Source organism: Euprymna scolopes, chromosome 3 (assembly GCF_053919585.1).
Source record: "Euprymna scolopes isolate OS-2025 chromosome 3, ASM5391958v1, whole genome shotgun sequence".
NCBI lineage: Eukaryota > Metazoa > Mollusca > Cephalopoda > Sepiida > Sepiolidae > Euprymna > Euprymna scolopes.
In genome coordinates, this window is record NC_136484.1 from 81779450 (window position 1) to 81801295 (window position 21846).

The window sequence follows — 21846 nt, forward strand, 5'->3', positions numbered from 1 at the left end:
AGAAAATTTTTTCAAAATTTTCCATACATGTCATTTTGAATGTGAACATACACATCATTTTGAAAGTTCATTTGAAATTATTTAAAATGACATCTCTTTTAGCTAATTTCCAAATTTCATTAAAAAATTCTTAACAGAGTGTTTACAAATAGGGGGGGGGGTCGTTACACAATCTTACCGAAAATGCTGTTTTATGATGTTCACATTTTTATCACTTTATTTGCTTAAAACTCTAAAAATATATAATGTATGTTATTATTTACTAATTTATTTGAAAGTATATTCATTTCTGAACAAAACGATGGTATTTTGAAGACTTAAGGTGCTTTGGTTTTTTAAAATATAACTATTATATTATTGAAATCTGTGATTATCCAAAGCGTTTTATTAGTAATACACACGGACGAAAAAACGCTTTGGATAATCACAGATTTCAAGGTAGTTCTACTAAAATAGCCATATTTTTTAAACCAAAGCACTTCAAGTCTTCAAATTACTACTGTTTTGTTCGGAAATGAATATACTTTCAAATGAATTAATAAATATGAATGTACATTATATATTTTAAGAGTTTTAAGCAAATAAAGTGATAAAAATGTGAACGTCATAAAATGGCGTTTTCGGTAAGGTTTTGTAATGACCCCCCCCTGTTTTCTAAAGGTCCGTACCGTGATTGTATGAAGAATTTCGTCATGAAATTTGGAAACCAATCAGAAGAGGTGTTAATCTTAATACTGTCAAGTGTCCGAAATATTTTTGACCATTTCTTTTTTTGTCATGTTAAAAATAAGACTTTAATATGACGAGTATTGAACATTTTGAAAAAAAAATTCTTCGGACACCCAGTAGTAAGTAAATCAATCTTTTTACTATCTTTATCAATTAAAAGTATTATTTTATGTTGAGTAGGACCGCGGTAATTGATAATTTAAAAGGACCTACCCGAAAAAAAAATTGTTTCTATTTCTCGAATTTGGTCAAATGAAGTTAGTATTACTAGAAGCAGCAGCAGCAGCTCCAGCCTGTATAATCAGCCATAGCACAGCAATTTTTATTCAAGAACGAATTAAGAAAAACATGAAAATATGAATATAAATGTTCTTATATGTTTAATGAGAGCTATTTTGTTATCAGAATAACTTTAGTTTAGAACTATTCGGTTTTCAGAATGTATAATAACAATCCCAACCAATTCGGCATTATGAATCTGTTGCAATTTCTCACATTTCTCGTCAAATTTAAAAACATGGTTAAAAAAACAAAATAAACTTTTGTAGAAGTATAGCTTGCATGCACTTTTATTCTTTAAATTAGTTTTGAACAACGAATTAAAACAATGTTTTACTGCGAACAGCCACAAATGTTTTTCTTTTTCAAAATCAAAATAAGTATGAAAATCTCGTTTATACATATTCGAAAAAGTTGTCAAAAAACAAATATATAACAAATAAATGTTATCAAAGGCAAGATAAGTTACTTTTCTACCAAACTGGATATATTTTTTGTGTTTTTATTCAATGTAACATGTTTATTCAGCTCGAAAAACATACAGTGTTTACCGATGTATTGGAAAATTAAAAATGGCGCCCGGCCCGACTCTCTTTGACACGGTAAGTTTGAGAAAAGAAGTTAAAAATAAAATGAACTATACAAAATACTGTTAAAAACTCACCGAATATATGTCAGCCTACGTCACGGTAACATATATTGAGCGAGTTTCTAGCAGTATTTTGTCTTTTTTATTTTTAACTCTTTTCCCCAAACTTATCGTTTCAAGAGAGTCGGGCGCCATTTTAAATTTTCCAAAACATCGGTGAACACTGTTTTCAAGCTGAATAAACATGTTACATTAAATAAAAACACTAAAAAATTATCCAGTTAGGTAGAAAAGTAACTTGCTTTTGATAACATTTATTTGTTATATATTTGTTTTTTTGACAACTTTTTCGAATCTATGTGTATAGTAATACAAACCTTCAAAATCTATATCAATATTCTTGAAATTTTAAAAGCAGTTAGAAAACACATCAAACTACAATTAGGAAGCTTTTTATTTTGTTATTTTTTTTTTCTACTTATTAAGCGAAAGATATTTTTACAACCTGCTCGTAGTATAAACGGTCTATGGAATTAACACCTTCAACCTCGAAAATAGAAATCAACAAATTTTTGAACGCTCTCTTTGAAAAAAAGCTGTCTTAACTTCACCTCAAATACAAATTATGTGTGGCAAGTCTCCTCCTAAAACACTCTTTAACCCTAACAATAACACTAAGTTCGAGTGGCAAGCCCCCCCCCCAACAAAATACCTCTGTAAGCCACATACAAGCATCTAAAACAAACAAAAAATAGATCCTTCCTTAAAGAAAAATACACATAAAAATAAATTGGTTAACTGTCCTAAAATGCTAGAATGACCAGGAAATGATGAATTATTTTACATTAAATTTTTGTGAAACTAACCGCTCCCCCCTCTAATATTGTTTTTGTTAGCTTTGTCTCTGTCAAGCTTTCAGTATGTTCACACATAATTTTCCTTAGCCCTACAATTAATTCAAAGTCCGAATGGCAACCCTCCCCATATTCTCATTGCATAGAAACCCTCTTAAAACTACACATAATCATCTTAAAAAAAAAAGCATGCATATTTTCCCATAGAAAAAAAAACAAAAAAACAGTTAACTGCCCTAAAATGCTAGAATGACCTGTAATAGGAAATTATTTTACATTCAATTCTAAAATAATTTGTTTATCTTTCATTAAAGTTTTTCATGGCATTTTATACATAATTTCCTAAAAAGGTAGAATCACATTTTGGAGGGGTGGTCAGAAGGAGTTGAGTGGGGTTAAACAGAAGGTGTTAATCTACAATAATACCAAAGAAATATTGCAATATATTCATTTTTAAATGATCTTATGTTTAGATTTAAGTTTTTTGTACATAAAGCACATTACAATTCAACTTTGAGTTCTCCAACTTCTTTTCTGTTTATGGATACATGGCATTTTTAAGGAATTGCTGCATATTTATGCACATTTACTGCAGATTATTTGGAAACCATAAACTTTGGGAGATTTTCAGTTGCATATTCTGATTCCTTGTACAAAAATACACTTATATGGTAAATTTCATTTCTTAGTCTTGTGTTTTAACAAAGATATGACATTTTTACTGAAAAAGTAGTGTAAAAAATGTGACGAAACGCATATGGTCTTAAAGAGACAAAAATAGCCATAACTTCCTTAATTTTAATCAGATTTAAAAAATTTAAGAAGATTCTTTCTTAGCTCATCAAGCTCTTTCTATGCATACCAATATTGAAATATTTCAAGCTATTTCAATTTTTTCATGTGTATTGCTAGTTTTATTGGCCATGTGTATTGCTACTTTTCCCAAAAGATTGATATAAATTATATATCTCCGTTTGTCCTTATTTATTTTTAAATTATTTTAGCGACAGACAATGTTATTAGTACCATCGGTTTCACATTTTCCAAGGCTCGCTATCAATCCTGTACCTCTCTCCATCCTTATTTAATTTTCTTTTCACATTTATTTATTTATCCTTAATTTATCTTGGCAACAGTCTCTCTTTTTTTTATTTTCTTTTACAAAACAATCAAAATACTATCAGTACCATAGATTTCTTTCTCTAATGATTGGTATAATTTATATACCTCTCTCCATCCTTATTTTATTTTCTCTTCACATTTATTATTTAATTTCTCTATCTTTCATGCGTTGTTCTCAGCAATTTTCCATCCACCAATGGATCGCAGATATTCCGAGCTAGGTGCAGAACACAGCTCCCACCCACAGGATTTTCACTGTGTTACAACTCTTTAATATTTGCACTCCCAGATGCATCTTTCCTTAGTATCTCATGATGACACTTTGTGTTCTGTCCAATTCTTGACCAGTCAATCTTTGACTTCTATGGATAGTGCATACTGCACTATCCATTGCTTTGCTACTGCTTTTTCCATTGCACTTCCTATGTCAATCCTATTAATTCACCTTGATTTTCCATGCAAAGTACTGCATTGCACTTATCTCATAGGTTTCCATTTAATATTTCTCAACTGTTTCTCTCTGCCAATATATGACACCCACCAACCCACAGTGCTCCCTAAATGGTTAGGAACTTTGTGAAATTCCTTATTTATTTCTCTCTCTCGACAACACTTACATATATTCGCGTTGAATCATTAGTTAACAATTAACTATGATTAAAAAAAAAAGTGATTTCTTTCATCTTTGTTTTTCTGAACTGTAAACTGTCACCCTCTTTCCTTTCTCTTTCTTTCATCTTCTAAACCGACTGTATTTAAGAAATTCTCGGAAAAAGAAATCACTTTCTTTTTATATCAGTCTATTTTCTCTTTTCATTAACTTTCAAGAACAGGGCAGCTAATAATTTACTGTCTTAGAAAAATTACATTCATGCATATGTATAGGTCCTCATTTCTTTCAATAATATGCGGTTTGTTCACAATCCAATGATGATTGCAGATATTATAATATGAAAGCTATTAAACCGTAAGGTTTCATATCATGTTATACATATGTATGTCTGTTTTGATCTATATATATATATATATATATATATATATGTATAATTTTTTTTTTTTTTTTTTTTGCAGTATTCATCTATTAAGAAGTTCAAGTTTAGATTTACCTCCACGTCGCAATACATTGCACAGTGATAGTAAAAAGATTGTGCATACGGATGATGATGATGACTATGATGACGAAGATTATGAATGTGGTTTAAGATACCAGGAAAATATACACTCACCATGGATTGTACGATGCCATAAATTACAATTGCACAAACTACAAACGATGGGACATTCAGATTGCTATAGTATCCTTTGATTAATATGTAAACCAAAAGATTGTCATTATTTTGAAATTTGCATTTCAGAAAGGAAAGCATAATACAAAATTATAGTTGTGATTTACTGTATGCAAATATGTTATTTGATTTTATTGCTGAGGCTTTGAATATTTTTAAGTGTTAATTATAAAATGGGCAAACAGAATCCTTAAAAAACTAAAATTGAAGATAATGTATTTCAAATAACTAAATATTACAATCAATTTTGTGAAAGTAAAACTGAATTTCTTTTCTTTGTGGAATTAAAAAAATATTTTGAAAAAGAAAGATCTCAAAACAAGCAGATCTTTTAATTTGAAACTCTATAACTCCATAGTTTATTTTCTTGAAAAATTTAGAAGAAATATTTGTTTCTCTTGTACATTTGTATAAATTATGATAAATGTATGAGTACATCAGCTAATTTGTGGAATAGAATTATATTATTTGTATGGTGCATCAGCTTATGTGATAAAGATATCTGTTGTACACAAAATTATTTGTGGCATAACATTATGATGTATGTTGTACATCAGATTATTTGTGATGAGAATTATGAGTATTGTACATGAGAGGATTTGCGGTATAGAATGAGGATATGTGTGGTACAAAAGATAATTTGAAGTATAGAATTATGATAGATTAGGTATATCAGATGATGATACATACATGAGAAGATTTGTGGTATAGAATAAAGTGTCGTACATGAGATGATTTGTGGTAAAGAATGATGATGATTTGTATATAAGATTTGTGGTATAGAATGATAGTGTTGTACATAAAATGATTTGTGGTATAGCATGCGTGATACAGCTTATATTGTGGTACAAAACATTTTTTTTTTTGTTTTTATTTTTTCTTCCTTTGAAGATTGTAATGCTGGGTATGGGGCAGCCAAACCAGCTGCCAACATTGCCCCACTTTTTATTGAAACCAACCGAGAGCTCTTTTAGTATCCTCGCGGTTCCCTTAAGTGCAATTGTCTGGATCTCTTTTGCACTTGGTTCTCCAGGAATATTAGTTAGGTAGGACTTCAGGTTCTTTTTCATAAGTCCTGTGGCACCTATGATAACTGGTATGATTGATATCCCCTTTAGGTTCCAGTTTCTTTTCATATCATACATGAGACCTTGGTATTTGGTCTGTTTCTCTCTTTCAGCTCTGTTCAGACCTCCATTATTAGGAACACTCACTTCAATCAAGGTTGCAACTCTTTCTGACTTATTCTATATAACTATGTCAGGTTTCACAGCAGCATTTTCAAGGTAGGTGGCTGTAGGGATTACATGGTCGTAATGTATGGTATACAAGTCATTTCCAATTGTTCTTTCAGGCTGATGTGCCCAGGACTTGCGGTATAGAATGATAGTGTGGTACAAAAGATGATTTGGTTTATAGAATGATGATGTGTATAATAGTGTGTGATACATGAGATGATTTGTGGTATAGAATGATGATGTTTGATACATAAGATGATTTATAGTACAGAATGATGTGTGATATGAGATAATTTGTGGTATATAATGATAGTGTGGTATAGAAGGTGATTTTTGGTATAGAATAATATGTGATAATGAAATGATTGTGGTATAGAATGATGGTGCGGTGCAAGTGATTTGTGGTAGAAAATGATGATTGTGATACGTGAGATGATTTGTGGTATAGAATGATGGTGCGGTACAAAAGATTTGTAGTGTAGTCTGATGTGTGATACATGACATGATTTGTGGCATAGAATAATAGTTATTACAAAAGATTATTTATGATATAGAATGATCATGTTATACATGAGATGATTTGTGGTATAGAATTATGTGTGGTACATGAGATGATGTGTGGTATAGAATTATGTGTAGTACATGAGATGATGTGTGGTATAGAATTATGTGTGGTACATGAGATGATGTGTGGTATAGAATTATGTGTGGTACATGAGATGATGTGTGGTATAGAATTATGTGTGGTATAGAATTATGTGTGGTACATGAGATGATGTGTGGTATAGAATTATGTGTGGTACATGAGATGATGTGTGGTACAGAATTATGTGTGGTATAGAATTATGTGTGGTACATGAGATGATGTGTGGTATAGAATTATGTGTGGTACATGAGATGATGTGTGGTATAGAATTATGTGTGGTACATGAGATGATGTGTGGTGTAGATTGATTGTGTTGTACAAAAGATTTGTGGCATAGTATGATAATGTGTGATACATGAGATTATTTGTGGAAAAGTATGATGATGAGATTATTTGTTGTATAGAATGATGGTATTGTACAATAGATGATTTGTGGTATAGAATAATACTGTAGATCAAAAGATTTATTGTATAAAATGATGGTGTGTGATGCATAAGATTCTTTCTGGTATAGGATGATGTGTGATTCATAAGATGATTTGTGGTATAGGATGATGTGTGATTCATAAGATGATTTGTGGTATAGAATGTTTGATACATAAGATGATTTGTTGTAAAGAATGATGATGTATGGAGTACATAAGATGATTTGTGATATAAAAGATGTGTTTTAGAATGATTATGTGTATGGTACACAAGATTATTTGTTGTATAGAATTATCGTGTGAGGTACATAAGATTATTTGTGATATATAATGATTAGGGCTATGACAACAGCATGATTTTTGAGTATATATCTGACACAGTTAATCAACCGAGGACCACATCAGTCTTTATAAAAGCATATAAGATATCAACAGATAAACACTTGCGAGTCAAAACCATTGAAAAGAATATGCTCATAGCCCTAATAATGATATACCACCAATCATTTTATGTACCATACGCAGAATCATTCTATATACAAATTATCTTCTGTAATACACATCATTCCAAATTACAAATCATCTTATGTATCATACACACCATCATTCTATAACATGAATTTTCTTATGTATGAAACACACCATCAATTGTGCTATACCACAAATCATCTTATATACCGCACACATCTTATGTACCACACTTCACATCCTATATTACAAATGATTTTATATACTGCACACACTATTATATGAAATCATCTTACATACCACATCCTTTTTGATTGATTAGCCTTAATGAAACCTTTGCCACTTCCGGTTTGGCAATGGACGTAGCGGTTAGGATGTCACTTTTTTTTTCCTCAAATTCTTTTCCTTCTTTGCGGTTCGAGCCTGCCTATTACTACTTTTTTTTTTTTTTTTACTCAACACACACCTCCGAACACCCAGGCAACGCTGGGAACCCAGGCTAATCTGTAATAAAAAAAAGTTTCTTACTTACCCAGAGCAATCACCGAGTCCATCTTAATCTGTACCAATCACACAATCTCCCAATATAACCCCCCCCCCTCAGTCTTCTATTCATTCTGGATGTACATCATGCATCTCTACTTTCTATTTCTAAACACATTGTTCTCAGTCATTCTCCATCTACCATTTGGTCATAGAACTGATCGCACATCTGGTGCCAGGTGGAGGACACAGTCCCCATCTACAGGGTTTTATTATGTTGTATCCTTATCTAATATTTAAATTCCCAGATGCTTCTTTTCCTTCAGCCTTCAAGAATTCATGTCTTGTTTTCTGTTAAATTTTCTGGCCAAGTCAAATCACCATGACTTAAAAATACTTTTCTTAACTACTACCCCCATCTCCTAATGTGATGCACAACCCATCCATATTTCTGCCACAGTGGGCAACTTCATGAAATTCTTTAACAAATCACACAGTACTTCTCCTCATAAAACCTATCCTGCTCCTAACAAAGTTTGTTAAATGCTGGGGGCTGGTAAGATGAGTGAACACTGTGCCACTGCAAGTATGGAAGATCTCTATATGGACAAAAAATTGAAATTCTCAGTAATTTCTAACTGAGGCAAAAAGTACAAAATTGTGCACTGCTCCGTTCCCTGATCCCAATCGGACACCAAGAGAACGCAATCCGTGCATTGGAAGTGGGTGCATCTGCTCACAGTTTACAATGGAAAAAACCTACATGAGTTTAAATACACTTTTCAATGTGAATTGCTGGGAAATCCTATCTCCATCGCTTTTGAACCCTTTAAAAATAAATTAATCTGATTTCAAAATTTCTTAAATTAATTTTCACCTGTTTGTTTTCTACATTAAAGGTCCATCAAAAATCCTATTTATGACAGCACTGAGTGTTCAACTCAGCAACCTGCATTCCTAACACAAAGAGATCATCCTCCTTTCACATAAATGCACCATGGACAGCAAGAAAAACTTGCTAATATCCACAACATAAAGTAAATTTAAATTAGAAAGAAATCTAATTCTAACTCTTGTTGATTGCTTATCATCCTTGTTTTTTTCTATAACAATTATTTTTTAATAAAATAAAATTTCTATGAAATTGCTCACAGTATTCAGATTATTTACGGTAAAATAAAAAAAAAAAAATATATATACATTTTAAGTTTCATCTCAGTCACATTGGCCTTGAAAAAAAAAACATTTCAACAATTGTTTGAATGAGATTCTATAATTTTTTGCAAAGCGATCTCTCACTTTTCCTTTCTCCAAGTGGGTTGTGCTCTCCTCATCACTTCCTCTCTGTCTCTCTCTTTCAGTGAATCGCACGTCAATACTTTTATGAAGCACAAAAAAAATTACTAAAATGAGAAAAAATGTTTGAATAAGTTAAATTTTTTAACAAAGCTTAAAAGAAAAAAGCCCTCACTTACCGTCGCATTCGTTTTTTTTTTCTTTTCTCTGTGTCCTTTGTTTAGCTTTTTATTCCGCGTCTGCTTGTGAGAGACCATAGTTTGTTCCTTTTATCTTTGTTTTTTGTCTATTTTTTTCTTTCATTTGTTTTCAATAACTTTTTTTCACTTCTTGTTTCCTCCAGCAACTTCGTGCAATCTTTCTTTTAGTCTATATTTTTTCTCTGGTTGTAAGGGTCACAATTGGTCAGACAATAGTACATTGAACATTTTTGAATCTATTTCCTTTTCTCTCATTTGGTTTTACCAGGTCAAATTTTAGATCACAAGCACCAATTGTAATTGCACGTCTTCCCCCCCCCCCTTCGCTTGGTAACTCACCGACTCCAATATTATTTTCATGGTTTTCTCTTTCATCTTCTCTTTTGGCAATGTCGTCATCTTCTACATTGGCAGCTGTTGAGTGTGGCATGCACAGGTTCACAAGTATAAAAATAAAATCAAACAAGAAAACACAAACTCTGACACTTCACGGTTGATTAGACTTTTAGTGCATGTACGTTCTGTTGAGGCTGTGTCTGTCCGCCAGTTGATCAATTCATTTCTCCATCTCTTACGAGCCATGATCTGTGTTCAATTGTTCTCAACTCCCAACTGGCATCCACTGTGTCTGTTATCAACTAAACTCTGTCATTAACTGACTTCCTAAAATCACTTGCTAATCCTATTGTTCAGTCCTTTGTTATTTAATAACTGCCCCATCTTGTCATTTTAATAATCGAGCCACCTCAACTTTCCTAAGTGAATAAAACCATGACTATCGAGAGAGCAGGCCAGTGGACATGACAGCATGACGTCCTTACCAGGTCAACATGTAGGTAAAGGCACAAAGGTGCCTAAAGTTTCCGGTGTTCAACCATGTGGCCATAGAAAATGTTTTCCATTGCCTTATATTGTAGCTGTTGTAATTATGTTTTTTTGTTTTTTCTCTTTGGGAGAATAATTCTCCATTTATATTATTACTAGCGAGGGGTACCCGGCGTTGCCCGGATGTTTGGAAGTGTGTGTGGTTTTGGGTAAATAAAAAGAAAAAGTTGGTTGATAAAAAAAAAATGAAGCCTTGATGCGCAGTTGGAAAATAGTAAAGTGTGAAAAAAAAACAGGTGCCCATTTTTGACGAGTTATTGACGTGAACTTTGAGTGCAGGGACAGTGTTTTATTTAACGCGAGTCTGTTTTTTTATACGAAAAAGATTAATCAAAACGTAAGAATAAGTGAAGTAAATATTTTAAAATATTAAATAAAAATTAAAAAACCACAAAAAAAACTAATGTAAGGCAAACGAACGATGGTAAATGTAAAAATCGGAAAAACAAAAAAGAAAACAGAAAAACGAACGTTAAAACTTTAAAAAATCTGAAAAATAAAAAACAAAAGAAAAACATGTGAAAAATGGCTTAAATAAGCCTGTTTCAATATTAAAATTAAAAAAATTGGTGGGTACCCGGCGTTGCCCGGGTGTTTTTGGGTGTGTGATCGGTCAGGGGTGGGAGATGTTAATGAAAACCTTAGAATAAGCGAAGTAAAAAAAAAAACATAAAAACGAACGTTACGTGAAAAATGGCTTAAATAACCCTGCTTCAATATTAAAATTAAAAAAAAACGAAAAAAAAAAAAGACATCTCACACCACGATTCGAACCCAAAACCTTTAGATAATGACCCAGCGCTCTAACCAACTGACCTAACACGACGTACACAAAATTAGCTCATTTTTTTAATCTTTAAACCGTCCTCTCATAACAAAGTCGCTTCTACGCATGCATCATACGACGTCGTAACCTGAAGCACTTTGTTATGAGAGGACGGTTTTTGTTTTTCAACTATTTAAAGTAAATCAGGTCACGACGTCATGACGTCATCTGACACATGTTGTTGACCCCACCCCCTGTCGAAAATTGTCGATTTCGAGGTGAAAAAGTTAACATTTCTCTCTCTCTCTCTCTCTGTGTTTGCGTCTCTCTCTCTCTCTGTTTGCGTCTCTCTCTCTCTCTCTGTTTGCGTCTCTCTCTCTCTGTTTGCGTCTCTCTCACTTCGTGTTCCTTACTCTAAAGAGTGTTACTAAAAAAGAAAATGGCGTCTGGCTGTTTTTTTTTTTGTAAAAACTTTGATCGTTAATATTTTTTGTAAGCATATTTTTTTTTTTTACTTCACATTTTTGGCTTGTTATTTTTCGTTTAACTATCGTATCTAACTATTTTTAACGTGCTAATAAATTTGGTAACGTTGTCATGGTGTAGAAGTTCATAGTTTAGCTTGTGTGAGGGTTAAAAATATTTTTACTGATAACAACAATGTTTTTAAATTCAGACTGCCATTACAGCTTGCTGACGTCAAGATCATGTGACATGACTCAGCAGGTTTTAAATACAAGTTGACCCAAAATAAACAGCCCCGTGTACACTTTATGTAGAAGAGTTGGCACCCATATTTTTTGGGGCAGTTATAAATTGATTTAAAAATATGTAATGTTTAACATTAAAATGTCACTTTTCCCCCCCATCCCGCAGAAAATCGATCAGTTGACGCACTTCTGATGGTCCTTTAAGGCCAATTTTTCGATATTTGCCATCCGGAGGGTGAGCTTTCATATGAGACCAAGTTTGTGAATTTTTGTTCCGTTGGTCAAAAGTTTTTAGCAGATACACAAACATACATACATACATACATTTTCGCTTTTATATATATAGATTATCTTTTATCTTGTACGCACAGTGCTGAAATAATGTTATTTAGAAAGCCATTCTTAACAGGAGTGGGGTGGCTTTCTAACTATTCTGCACTTTCACCTAACAATTTAATGAAAAAAAAAAAAAGACACCATAAAAATTTAATTTAATTTGAAAACCTATAAATATAAAAGCGAAAATGTATGTATGTATGTATGTAAGACCTTTCAAAGGGCGAATGAACTCTTTTTCTGGGTCAACGGCCAACTAGCACCGTGTATATTTGTGTGTGTGTATATGTGTATTGGGATAGAGAGGGCTCCCTAAGCCGTGGTGAAGGCAACCTTTCTAGGAGAAGCAAATCTCTGATTTAAAAAACCATAAAGCGGAAGACCAGTACCCGCATTAAGCTGGTCTGCAGTTTAATTTGTTGCTGGCTATCTTGCTCTTGCTTGTTGCTGGATCTCAACATTTTGAACCGAGAGAGAGACTTAACTGTCGTACAAAGCTAAGACTCTGTAACATCATATTTGTATAGATACTCCCTCAGGCATTTGGGCTCATGGATTTTAAATGTCTTTGGCACTCGTCTGACAAGACGTTGCAATCATCATGTATGTATGTATGTTCGCTTTTCCTCGATGTCCACGAAAGGCTTCTTTCAAACAAGCGCTTGCTCGCTTCACAACTTTTAAAAACTTTTGATATCATCTATAAATTGTAATATCTACGAATTATCCACGGAGCTCGCCTCTCTATTTAATTTTATTCACTTTCAAACCTTAATTATTCCACATTTCCCGCATCGGCATGCGTTACATTTGCTTTTCGGTATAAAAAAAGCGAACCTCGACTCTAATCACAGGCCCAGAGCCAGTTTGGTCAATGTCGACTTCGTCTTCGCTCCTCCTAATAAACAGGAAGCGGGTTTTTAAAAACAAACAGACCGATTTATTCAAAACTGTCCCGCACAAAATAACTGCTGAATACCTATTGCTGTCACGTCAATCAAAAACGCGCACCTGTTTTTTTTTTAAACACTTTACTATTTTCCAACTGCACGTCCTCAACGCTTCGGGTTTTTTTACATTTAAATATTGAACCCTGTATTATTTAAGCCATTTTTCACGTAACGTTCGTTCGTTTTTCTGTTTTAATTTGTGTACCCTGCATAAACAGATTTTAATTTAATGGTTGCTCCCTGAAAAGTTTTCATTGGTTTATTTAATCACAAAACTTTTTTGAAGGTACTATTTGAGTCAAAAAAAAAAAGGCCAAAAGCATTATTTGAATATGTATGAAAAAATAAATGTAACAAAAAATAAAAATATTAGTCTTGAAAATATGATAAAAATAAAACAAAATGAAAATAAAACAAAATGAAAATAAAATAAAAACAAGCATGAAATAAAAGTATGAAAAAAATTTAATTAAAGAAATAAAAAAATAAAATACATGCTCGATTACAAAAAAAGTGCATGAGATATATATATATATATATATATATATATATATATGAAGAAAGTGAAAGAAAACCTCGGGGAGCAGCCATTAAATTTAAACCTGTTTACGCAGGGTCCACGTTCCCCGTGAAGTGCCAAAAAAAAACAAAAACTGTAGATGTCATTAACTGGCGCCACACCAACTAGTTGTGAAGGGTCAAGGATGATGAAAATTCGAGGTGGGAGAGTACTAACCAGACCTCCACTGGAAGCGTGTAGTTCAAATCTGGTACCTTGGGGAGGCACCTTGTCACCCAAAGCGCAGGAAACACCAATGGCCGATGCCAACAAGAAATCAATAGCAAATAACTGTTGTGTGTAATCATCTGCACGAGCGGTCAAGAGGTGGAGAACATTGGAAATCTGGAGAAACTTGTTGTCACTCGGTCTCCAGCGAATACCACAGGTTACTACCAGTGAGCGATCGCTGATGATGGCCTGTCATACAACTGCGAGTGAAATAATAATAATGTCCCGTCCCAAAACCACCCTGATTTAATATCGTAGATGTTTACTATATTTTCTTAGTTTTTAACCAATGTTCACATTATGGTATGATTGTTCACATTATAGTATGATTATCTTTTAGTAGTTATGAGAACTTCATTTCTGTATTCGTGTATTCTGCACTGGTACTATAGTGGAGTATAAGATTCCTAACCGTGTAACTGATGAAAATATGCTACACATTTTGATGAAAAACTTGGGGGAAAAAATGAACAAAGAAGAACAGAAAACCAAAACTTTTAATGTAATTTCTGTATTAAAAGTACTAGTTATTTAAATATTTCAATATATAATCTTGTGGGGAAAATCCAGCTCCCCAATAAGGGACATTCTGGATAGGAACAAAAATAAAAATTGTCCTAGTCATGAAAGATTTCTCTTCCACTGGCCGAGGACAGAAAAGGTTAATTGTAGCATCAGAACAGATACTACTACACATTGATCTTGTCCCGAAGGCCAAGGATTGTTTGTGTTTTATGTTGAATTGTTTGTTTCCTAAATTCATAATTCAGTTGTATCAGTATTAGATTGTATATTGGTTTAAAATTACGTAATTTTACATAGATAATATTTATATTTTATATTGAATAAAGTTGTTTCATTATTAATCGAATTAGGTTCCTTTCTTTTCTTTTTTAACATGTTTTAATGTTCTTTTTAAAAATGCTGCCATATAGTAACAGTAATAGTTGGCAGTAACAGTTTGACAAATCTTACCTACATCGCCTGCAGGCATTTTTCAGTTAACAGGCCTTCTATATCTCGGTGGCCATGACAAAACCCATTTCCTCTTTCTTTATACTCTTCCTCTTTTTTTCTTTTACTTCCCAAAACTTAAGGATGAGGGCACCTACAGTATCACAAAGTTATTTGTGGTATAATATTATGATGTTTGGTACATTAGAAGATTTGTGATATAGAATTATATGTGCTACCTCATATGATTTGTGGTATAGAATTGTGTTTGCAATACAATTATGATGTGTGGTATAGAATGATATGTGCAATATATCAGATGCTTTGAGATATAGAATTATGTGTTGTACATCAGCTTTTATGCTATAGAATGACTCTAAAATAAATATTCTAGATCTTTGATGTGCACAATCTTCTGATGTAGGGATTATGTATAATTATCGTAGCTTCCTGAGGGAAGAGAGATGAGACGGAATCCAAAAAAAATATTATCATGCGTTGCAATACGACTACGACAATTGCCAAGTCAGTTGAACAACAAACAGAACCCGTACTCGTCTACAAGGTTCAACTTGAACAATACTGTCAATACAACCCGACACAGTCCTAAACAATTTCAGACACGATCTTGAACAATTTCGTCGACACAACCTGGCATGGTCCTAAACAATTCTCTTAACACGACCCGGCGTGGTCCCAAACAATTTCATCGACACAACCAGACATGGTCCTGAACAATCCTGTCGATACTGATCAACATGATGTGAACAATTCCTTCAATACGACCCAACACACTACCAGAGCAATCTGGCAGTTACTCCATAAACAACTCTGGCATAATCTTGGACTAACACATTATTCTTGAGTGCTTTTGCACATCATGTCATACTCCTTCCTGAAATTGAGATTACACAAATAGCAATGTGGAGTAAGCCTGGTATGGTCTTGGGAACTTCTTTAGGTGAGTTTTCGTCTGTTTTATCATTGAACTGCTCCTGCCCTAGATTGTTGGGTTTATCACTCTCTGAGGAACTTTCTTCATGTAGCTGTTTGTATAGCACCACGGATGGCGCAGTCATTTTGGCACGCTGGATGTACATCTTTTATATGGCATGGCATTCTATTCCATTTCGCCTGCACTACTTGGATCATACAAGTTTGATTTTTTTTTTTCTTCATTTTATTACCTGAACCTATTCATATTGTCTCAACTGTATTATATTGTTCCTGGTCGTTCTTGACACTGTCTTTTTTTTTTTTTTTTATTGTCTATGACCCTCTTTCCTGTATTATATATTTCTTGGTCATTCTTGGCACCGAATCTTCTGAAATACCACTCTGGCATTTTACCTTTTGAGGACATGGCTATCTTTAGCCATTGTGTGAGAGTGATGGTGTCACAATAAAAACTCTGGTTTCTAGTTAGCTACATAACTAGTTTCTCTATAGGTCTCTTGAAGGGCTTATCTTCTTGGTTAGCCTGTTTGTTAGAGGATTGTATGTCAGTAGTTAGGTCTCTTTCAGGATTTATTTTTCTTGAAGTGATTCTACCTTTATCTCCTTTATTTATTGCTATATTTATTTATTTTATCATCCCTTCTATAGATTCAAACAACAAGTACCTTACTATTTCTTAATAAAAATTTGTCGACATGTACTGGCAAATAGATTTGGCATAAGTCTAGTACAAGTTTGGTCCTTGCTGTCGCCATTCCCTTAATTTTTGCAAGCAAACATCCACGTGCTCATTTAGCTCCTGATAATCCATAATGGGACAAACCTTCAGTTTCTTTTTCTGCAAAACAGTCATGAGGGGTATTCAGTGACTAAGTTTATTCTTCGGATATGGCAACAGTCAGCCCTTATCGATCTACATTTGCAGTTTCCAATTATATTCTTCTTGCTTGTGTTTTGGGGCTAGATATTCTGCAAGTCTGTTTTTCAACATAATTGGAGGTTGGTCACCTGCCAATTTTTAGGATGTGGTCCACTTCCAAGTGTTCTTTTCGTACTTTGAATTAAAATCTGGCTTGATAATGGTGATGGCGGCAAAATTTGAATCTGAATTGTGAAAATATTACCTCCTCCTTCCAGCTGCTTGATTCTGTCCAGCCCAAGCAACATAACAAATTCAAGTAGGTTTCCATCCACAACTAACCTGTCTATAGTAATGCCAAGCTTTGCACCAGTGGTAACGTACACCACTCCAATTGCACAGCCATTAAGTGTGCTTCCGTCTGTTGTGAGCATTGGGGTCAATTCTTTACAACATAACTTGTGGACTAGTGACTGCATGCATCCACTCCAGCTATATGTTGTATTTCATTGATATGAACACTCACAGCTGGCAAAGCGCTATTTACAAGAGTTTGGGGGATGAGATTGGTGCTGAATTCTTGCTCCCTTGCTAGTTTCCCAAACAAAATCAAGAAATGTGCTCACGCTGTTGACATCTGTAACATGCGATGATTCTTCAGGGTTCGACACCAACACTTCTGTCTCAAGACCCAGTAGATAATCACTTGTACTATGATTGGAGCCATCACATTAATAACATCCATCTCCTTAGATTTGTGTTGTGCTGACTGTGCAGCTACTGCAGCCTGCTCTGTAGCTCCAGTACAATTCTTTAAAATGGTGCCAGCATGTGTGACAGATCTAAGTTCTCCATCTGGAAGATGCTGGTGATATTTCTCCCACATGTTCAAGTAATCTAACAATGAATGCACATTTCAAGTACTGATCTGATGGGCTTCCATAAGCATGCATAGTTCTGCCAAAAAGACATTTACCATTTCACCTGGTTGTTGATGATGTGCTGCAAACTGCCTACATCTGGCAAAGTGGTCCGAGGTAAAGATTATGTACAGCATTTTCGTCACACAATCAAAATCTGCACATTTTTACTCACTTGGTTGCTGGTACACAGCATACGCGCCGCCTGACAAGCGCATCAGGATGGCGCACTGGAGACGCATCACCCCAATAAGTTAACATGTCAGCTCAGCTTTCTCCAGCCATTCCACTATTGATTGTCTAGAGTCACTGTCATCAAACACTGGTATCACTGCCATCAAACACTGGTATAATCTTTGGGTTAGATGTTATAGTCAGCAAAATAGCTTGTAGTTTCACGAGGAAAGGGAGACAGAACAACAAAAAAAAAAAAACATTGTTATTGCATGCGGCAGTCAGCAGAACAACAAATATAACCTGAACGCTTCTGTCTATATGGCTTAAAATGAACAATACTATTGCTATGACTCTAAACTATCAAACACTTCTGTCGACATGACCCGGCATGGTCCTGAACAATTCAGTCGACACGACTTGACACAGTTTCAAACAATTCCATGTACACGACTAAACACGATCCTGAACAACTCCGTTGACATGACCCAACACGATGCAAACAATATGATCGGATACACTACCAGAGCACACTTGGCAGTTACTTTCTAAATGACTTTGGCGTCATCTGGCCCTTCCATGATCTCATTTATGCCATAGGTAGACTCGACTAAGACACTGACACACAATTCTTGAGCATTTCTGTGTATGCCCGTCACAATTATAGCAAGATTTTTTTTTTTTTATAATTCATTTGATTATGATTTGTCGGATAAAACTGAAGTCTTTTTGGTTGGTATAAATTGAACAAACTGAAACTAATCTTTTAGAAAAAGTTTTTGTTCTTAAAAATGTGATTTTTTCCTCTTTTTTATTCTTAAATATATGATTTTTTTTCTTTTTTGTTCTTAAATATATGATTTTTTTTCTTTTTTGTTCTTAAATATATGATTTTTTTTCTTTTTTGTTCTTAAATATATGATTTTTTTTTCTTTTTTGTTCTTAAATATATGATTTTTTTTCTTTTTTGTTCTTAAATATATGATTTTTTTTCTTTTTTGTTCTTAAATATATGATTTTCACTTCTAAAAAAATTTTTTTTTATTAAAAAGAAATATTGCATTATCAAATTGTTACAAAAAGCCTGTTAGAAATTGCTAATTATTTGTTTGAGAATCTAACATGTCCCAAATAATTAAGTGATAATACTTTCATTTAATGACTGGATTGATTTATATTCGATCAGAAAGGCAAAATATGACAATTATTAGTTTTATATATAGAGATTTATGAAGAAAATTTTTAAATGCTTATTTTCGAATATTTTTGGATAGTATAAGATTTTAATAAAGTTTTGAAGTTTTAAAATGTCTTCATTATTATGGAAACAAATTCTGCTAAATGGTTCCTTAGCTGTTTCTCAGAATTTATTCTTTTAGAAAATGTAGCTGCCAAATTCAGATATCCTTGTGTTCTTGACTTGAAAATGGGCCCAAGACAACATGGAGATGATCACTCTGAAGAAAAAAAGCAAAAGAAAATACTCCGCTGTAAAGAGAGTACATCAAGTTCACTTGGTGTTCGTATTTGTGGTATGAAGGTAAATTATACATGTGATTCATTAAAACTGTTTTAAATGTGTTCATAGAAATTTTTGGCAAAAGTGGAACCTTGCAGTCAAATGGAGGAATAGATAGCTTGGAAAGGATCATTTTTGTTTTATTTACCATTGCTTTTATTTTAATCAGAAACTGCTTAGTAAAGATGGAATTTTTGTATTTTATCAAATGAAGCAGCAATTATTTTATTTAATCATTTTATTCTAGTTTTTTAAATTACAGGCCAAATCGAGAATTTGATCTTAGTGTTTATCAATTTTATCCATACCTTTTTGCCAATACCTAATAAGAAATGCATAAAATTTATATAATTTTTCTTTTTAATTTTACATAACAAAAATGAAAGTTTTTTTTATAAATTAAGATAATTGGGATTAAGAATTAAGATGACATGTTACATGCAACAAAACATTGCTGATAATTTTTTAATATAGCTGCGGCTTTTGTGCATTTTTTGTTCTTTTATACTTCATCATTGTATAAGTTTAAACAAAAATTCACAATATATGTTTAGAAAAAATAATTTGTATTATTTAAATTCTGATTGCAGGATGGATTATAACTATGAAAACTAAACTGATTAAGAGATATGTAATTAAAATAGTTTTCTCTTTATTTTATTATTTACAGGTGTACCATATAGACAAAGGGCAGTATGTATACCAAAACAAATACCATGGACGAACGCTTACGATTGAAGGTTTCAAAGAAACATTATACAAATTCTTGCATAATGGTATAGAAGCAAGATTGGAGCTAATCAAACCAATAATTTGGCGCCTGCAACAACTTTATGCAATTGTTGAAAAACAAGATACATTCCGTTTTTATACTAGTTCACTACTGGTTATGTATGATGCTACTGTAGAAAGTGATAGTGACAGTAGTAGTAGTAGTAGTAGTAAAAGTAGTAATAGACATCACCATCATTGTTCTCCCAGGCTGGACAATGAATCATCAGACAAATGTACTTACAGCTTGCAACACACATGGGACAAGCCTTGGCCTGAGGTGGAGGTCCGTATGATAGATTTTGCACATTCCACACACCAAGGATTCTGTGAAGATAAAGTAATACATTATGGCCCTGACAAAGGATATTTATTTGGACTGCAGAATCTTATTTTATCTTTCAAAGAAGTGTTAGAACGCTATTCACCAAACCATCCACAATATCAAAGCTGCTGATTTGCTCACAAGCATTTGATATTTTATACAAGTTGATTTTTGAAAGTTGAAAAGTAAAAAAAAAAAAAAAATGTTTTAAAATGCAAAAAAAAACAACAAACAGATATGGAATTTATTTCAGAATAAAAAAAATCAAAACACTTCATCTTCAATGATAACAATATAAATGAGTACGTTTCTGTTGAAAAGCTACTATTTATAATGGAACCATGAATATATTAGCAGAATAATGTCAAAAAAAGATGTTGAGAAAAAAAAATATTTGTCCTTATTATCTATTATTAAAATTTTGTAATATTTTATTAAATGGAAAGTTATGTTTCTTGTATAAGTCTTTTATTATTATTTGTTGGGTTTCTCGGTAGCCTTTTAATAACATTTTCATTTTTGAGTCCTCTTCTGAACAATGAGTTTTTCATCTGCTTTCAACCAGCAAAATAAAATACAAATTTCTGTCTGACGCACATATTATTTCTCGGTTTCATACGTGACACTATAGGCCAATAATTTTATCTTTTTCATTGTTCATTTAAAATGTAAGAAATGAAATTAGCAATGAATCACTTTTAATATCTATTTTATGAAATAAATTTTAATATCTATTTTATGAAATAAATTTGCTAAATACGGCAAAATGATCTACAAAAAAGATGTCCTTAAATTCTTTCAACCAGCATTTTTTATTGGCAAGTTACATTCTAGTAGTTCTTTTGATTCTTTATATATTATTTATAATTATTTAACAATTTTACAACTTTTTATGATTAAAATCATAAAAAGTTGTAAAATTGTTAAAGTTTTTTTACTCAAATGTGGCTGCTTTCTTTGACATTTTAGTGACTTTTATACTTCCTGACATCTATTTTACAAAATATCATTTTCTGCCACTGAGCATTATATTAAAACAACTTATTGCATAGAACCATTATATTCAATTATTATTTTGACAAAATATGTGTTTAATGTCATAAAATATCACCATGTATTTATACTGGTTAAATGATATTCTCAATATCTCCATACTTCACCGAATGATAATTTTTTGGTATGAAAGAATACAAACAAAATATTTGTACAAAATTTTGGACTCTTCCAAAATTTTCATTTTATTTTTCTGCAAATTTATTCTCTCCCCCTCTAACTTAGAATCATCACCAGCTTAGAATAATTATTAAAAAATATC

The 21846-nt window shown here is 32.7% G+C and overlaps 1 protein-coding gene across 2 annotated transcripts in view; it reads left to right on the forward strand.

The window, feature by feature from the left end:
• Positions 1-21000, forward strand: part of LOC145256523 (inositol hexakisphosphate kinase 1-like) — a 246645-nt gene extending 225645 nt beyond the window's left edge. For both annotated transcript variants that reach the window (XM_080115548.1, XM_080115537.1), the window contains 3 exons: positions 4645-4868; positions 19281-19456; positions 20106-21000. In XM_080115548.1, the coding sequence (XP_079971674.1) occupies positions 4645-4868; positions 19281-19456; positions 20106-20663 (958 nt within the window). In that variant the 3' untranslated portion in view covers positions 20664-21000. The remainder of the gene's footprint in view (positions 1-4644; positions 4869-19280; positions 19457-20105) is intronic.
• Positions 21001-21846: the final 846 nt, after the last annotated feature.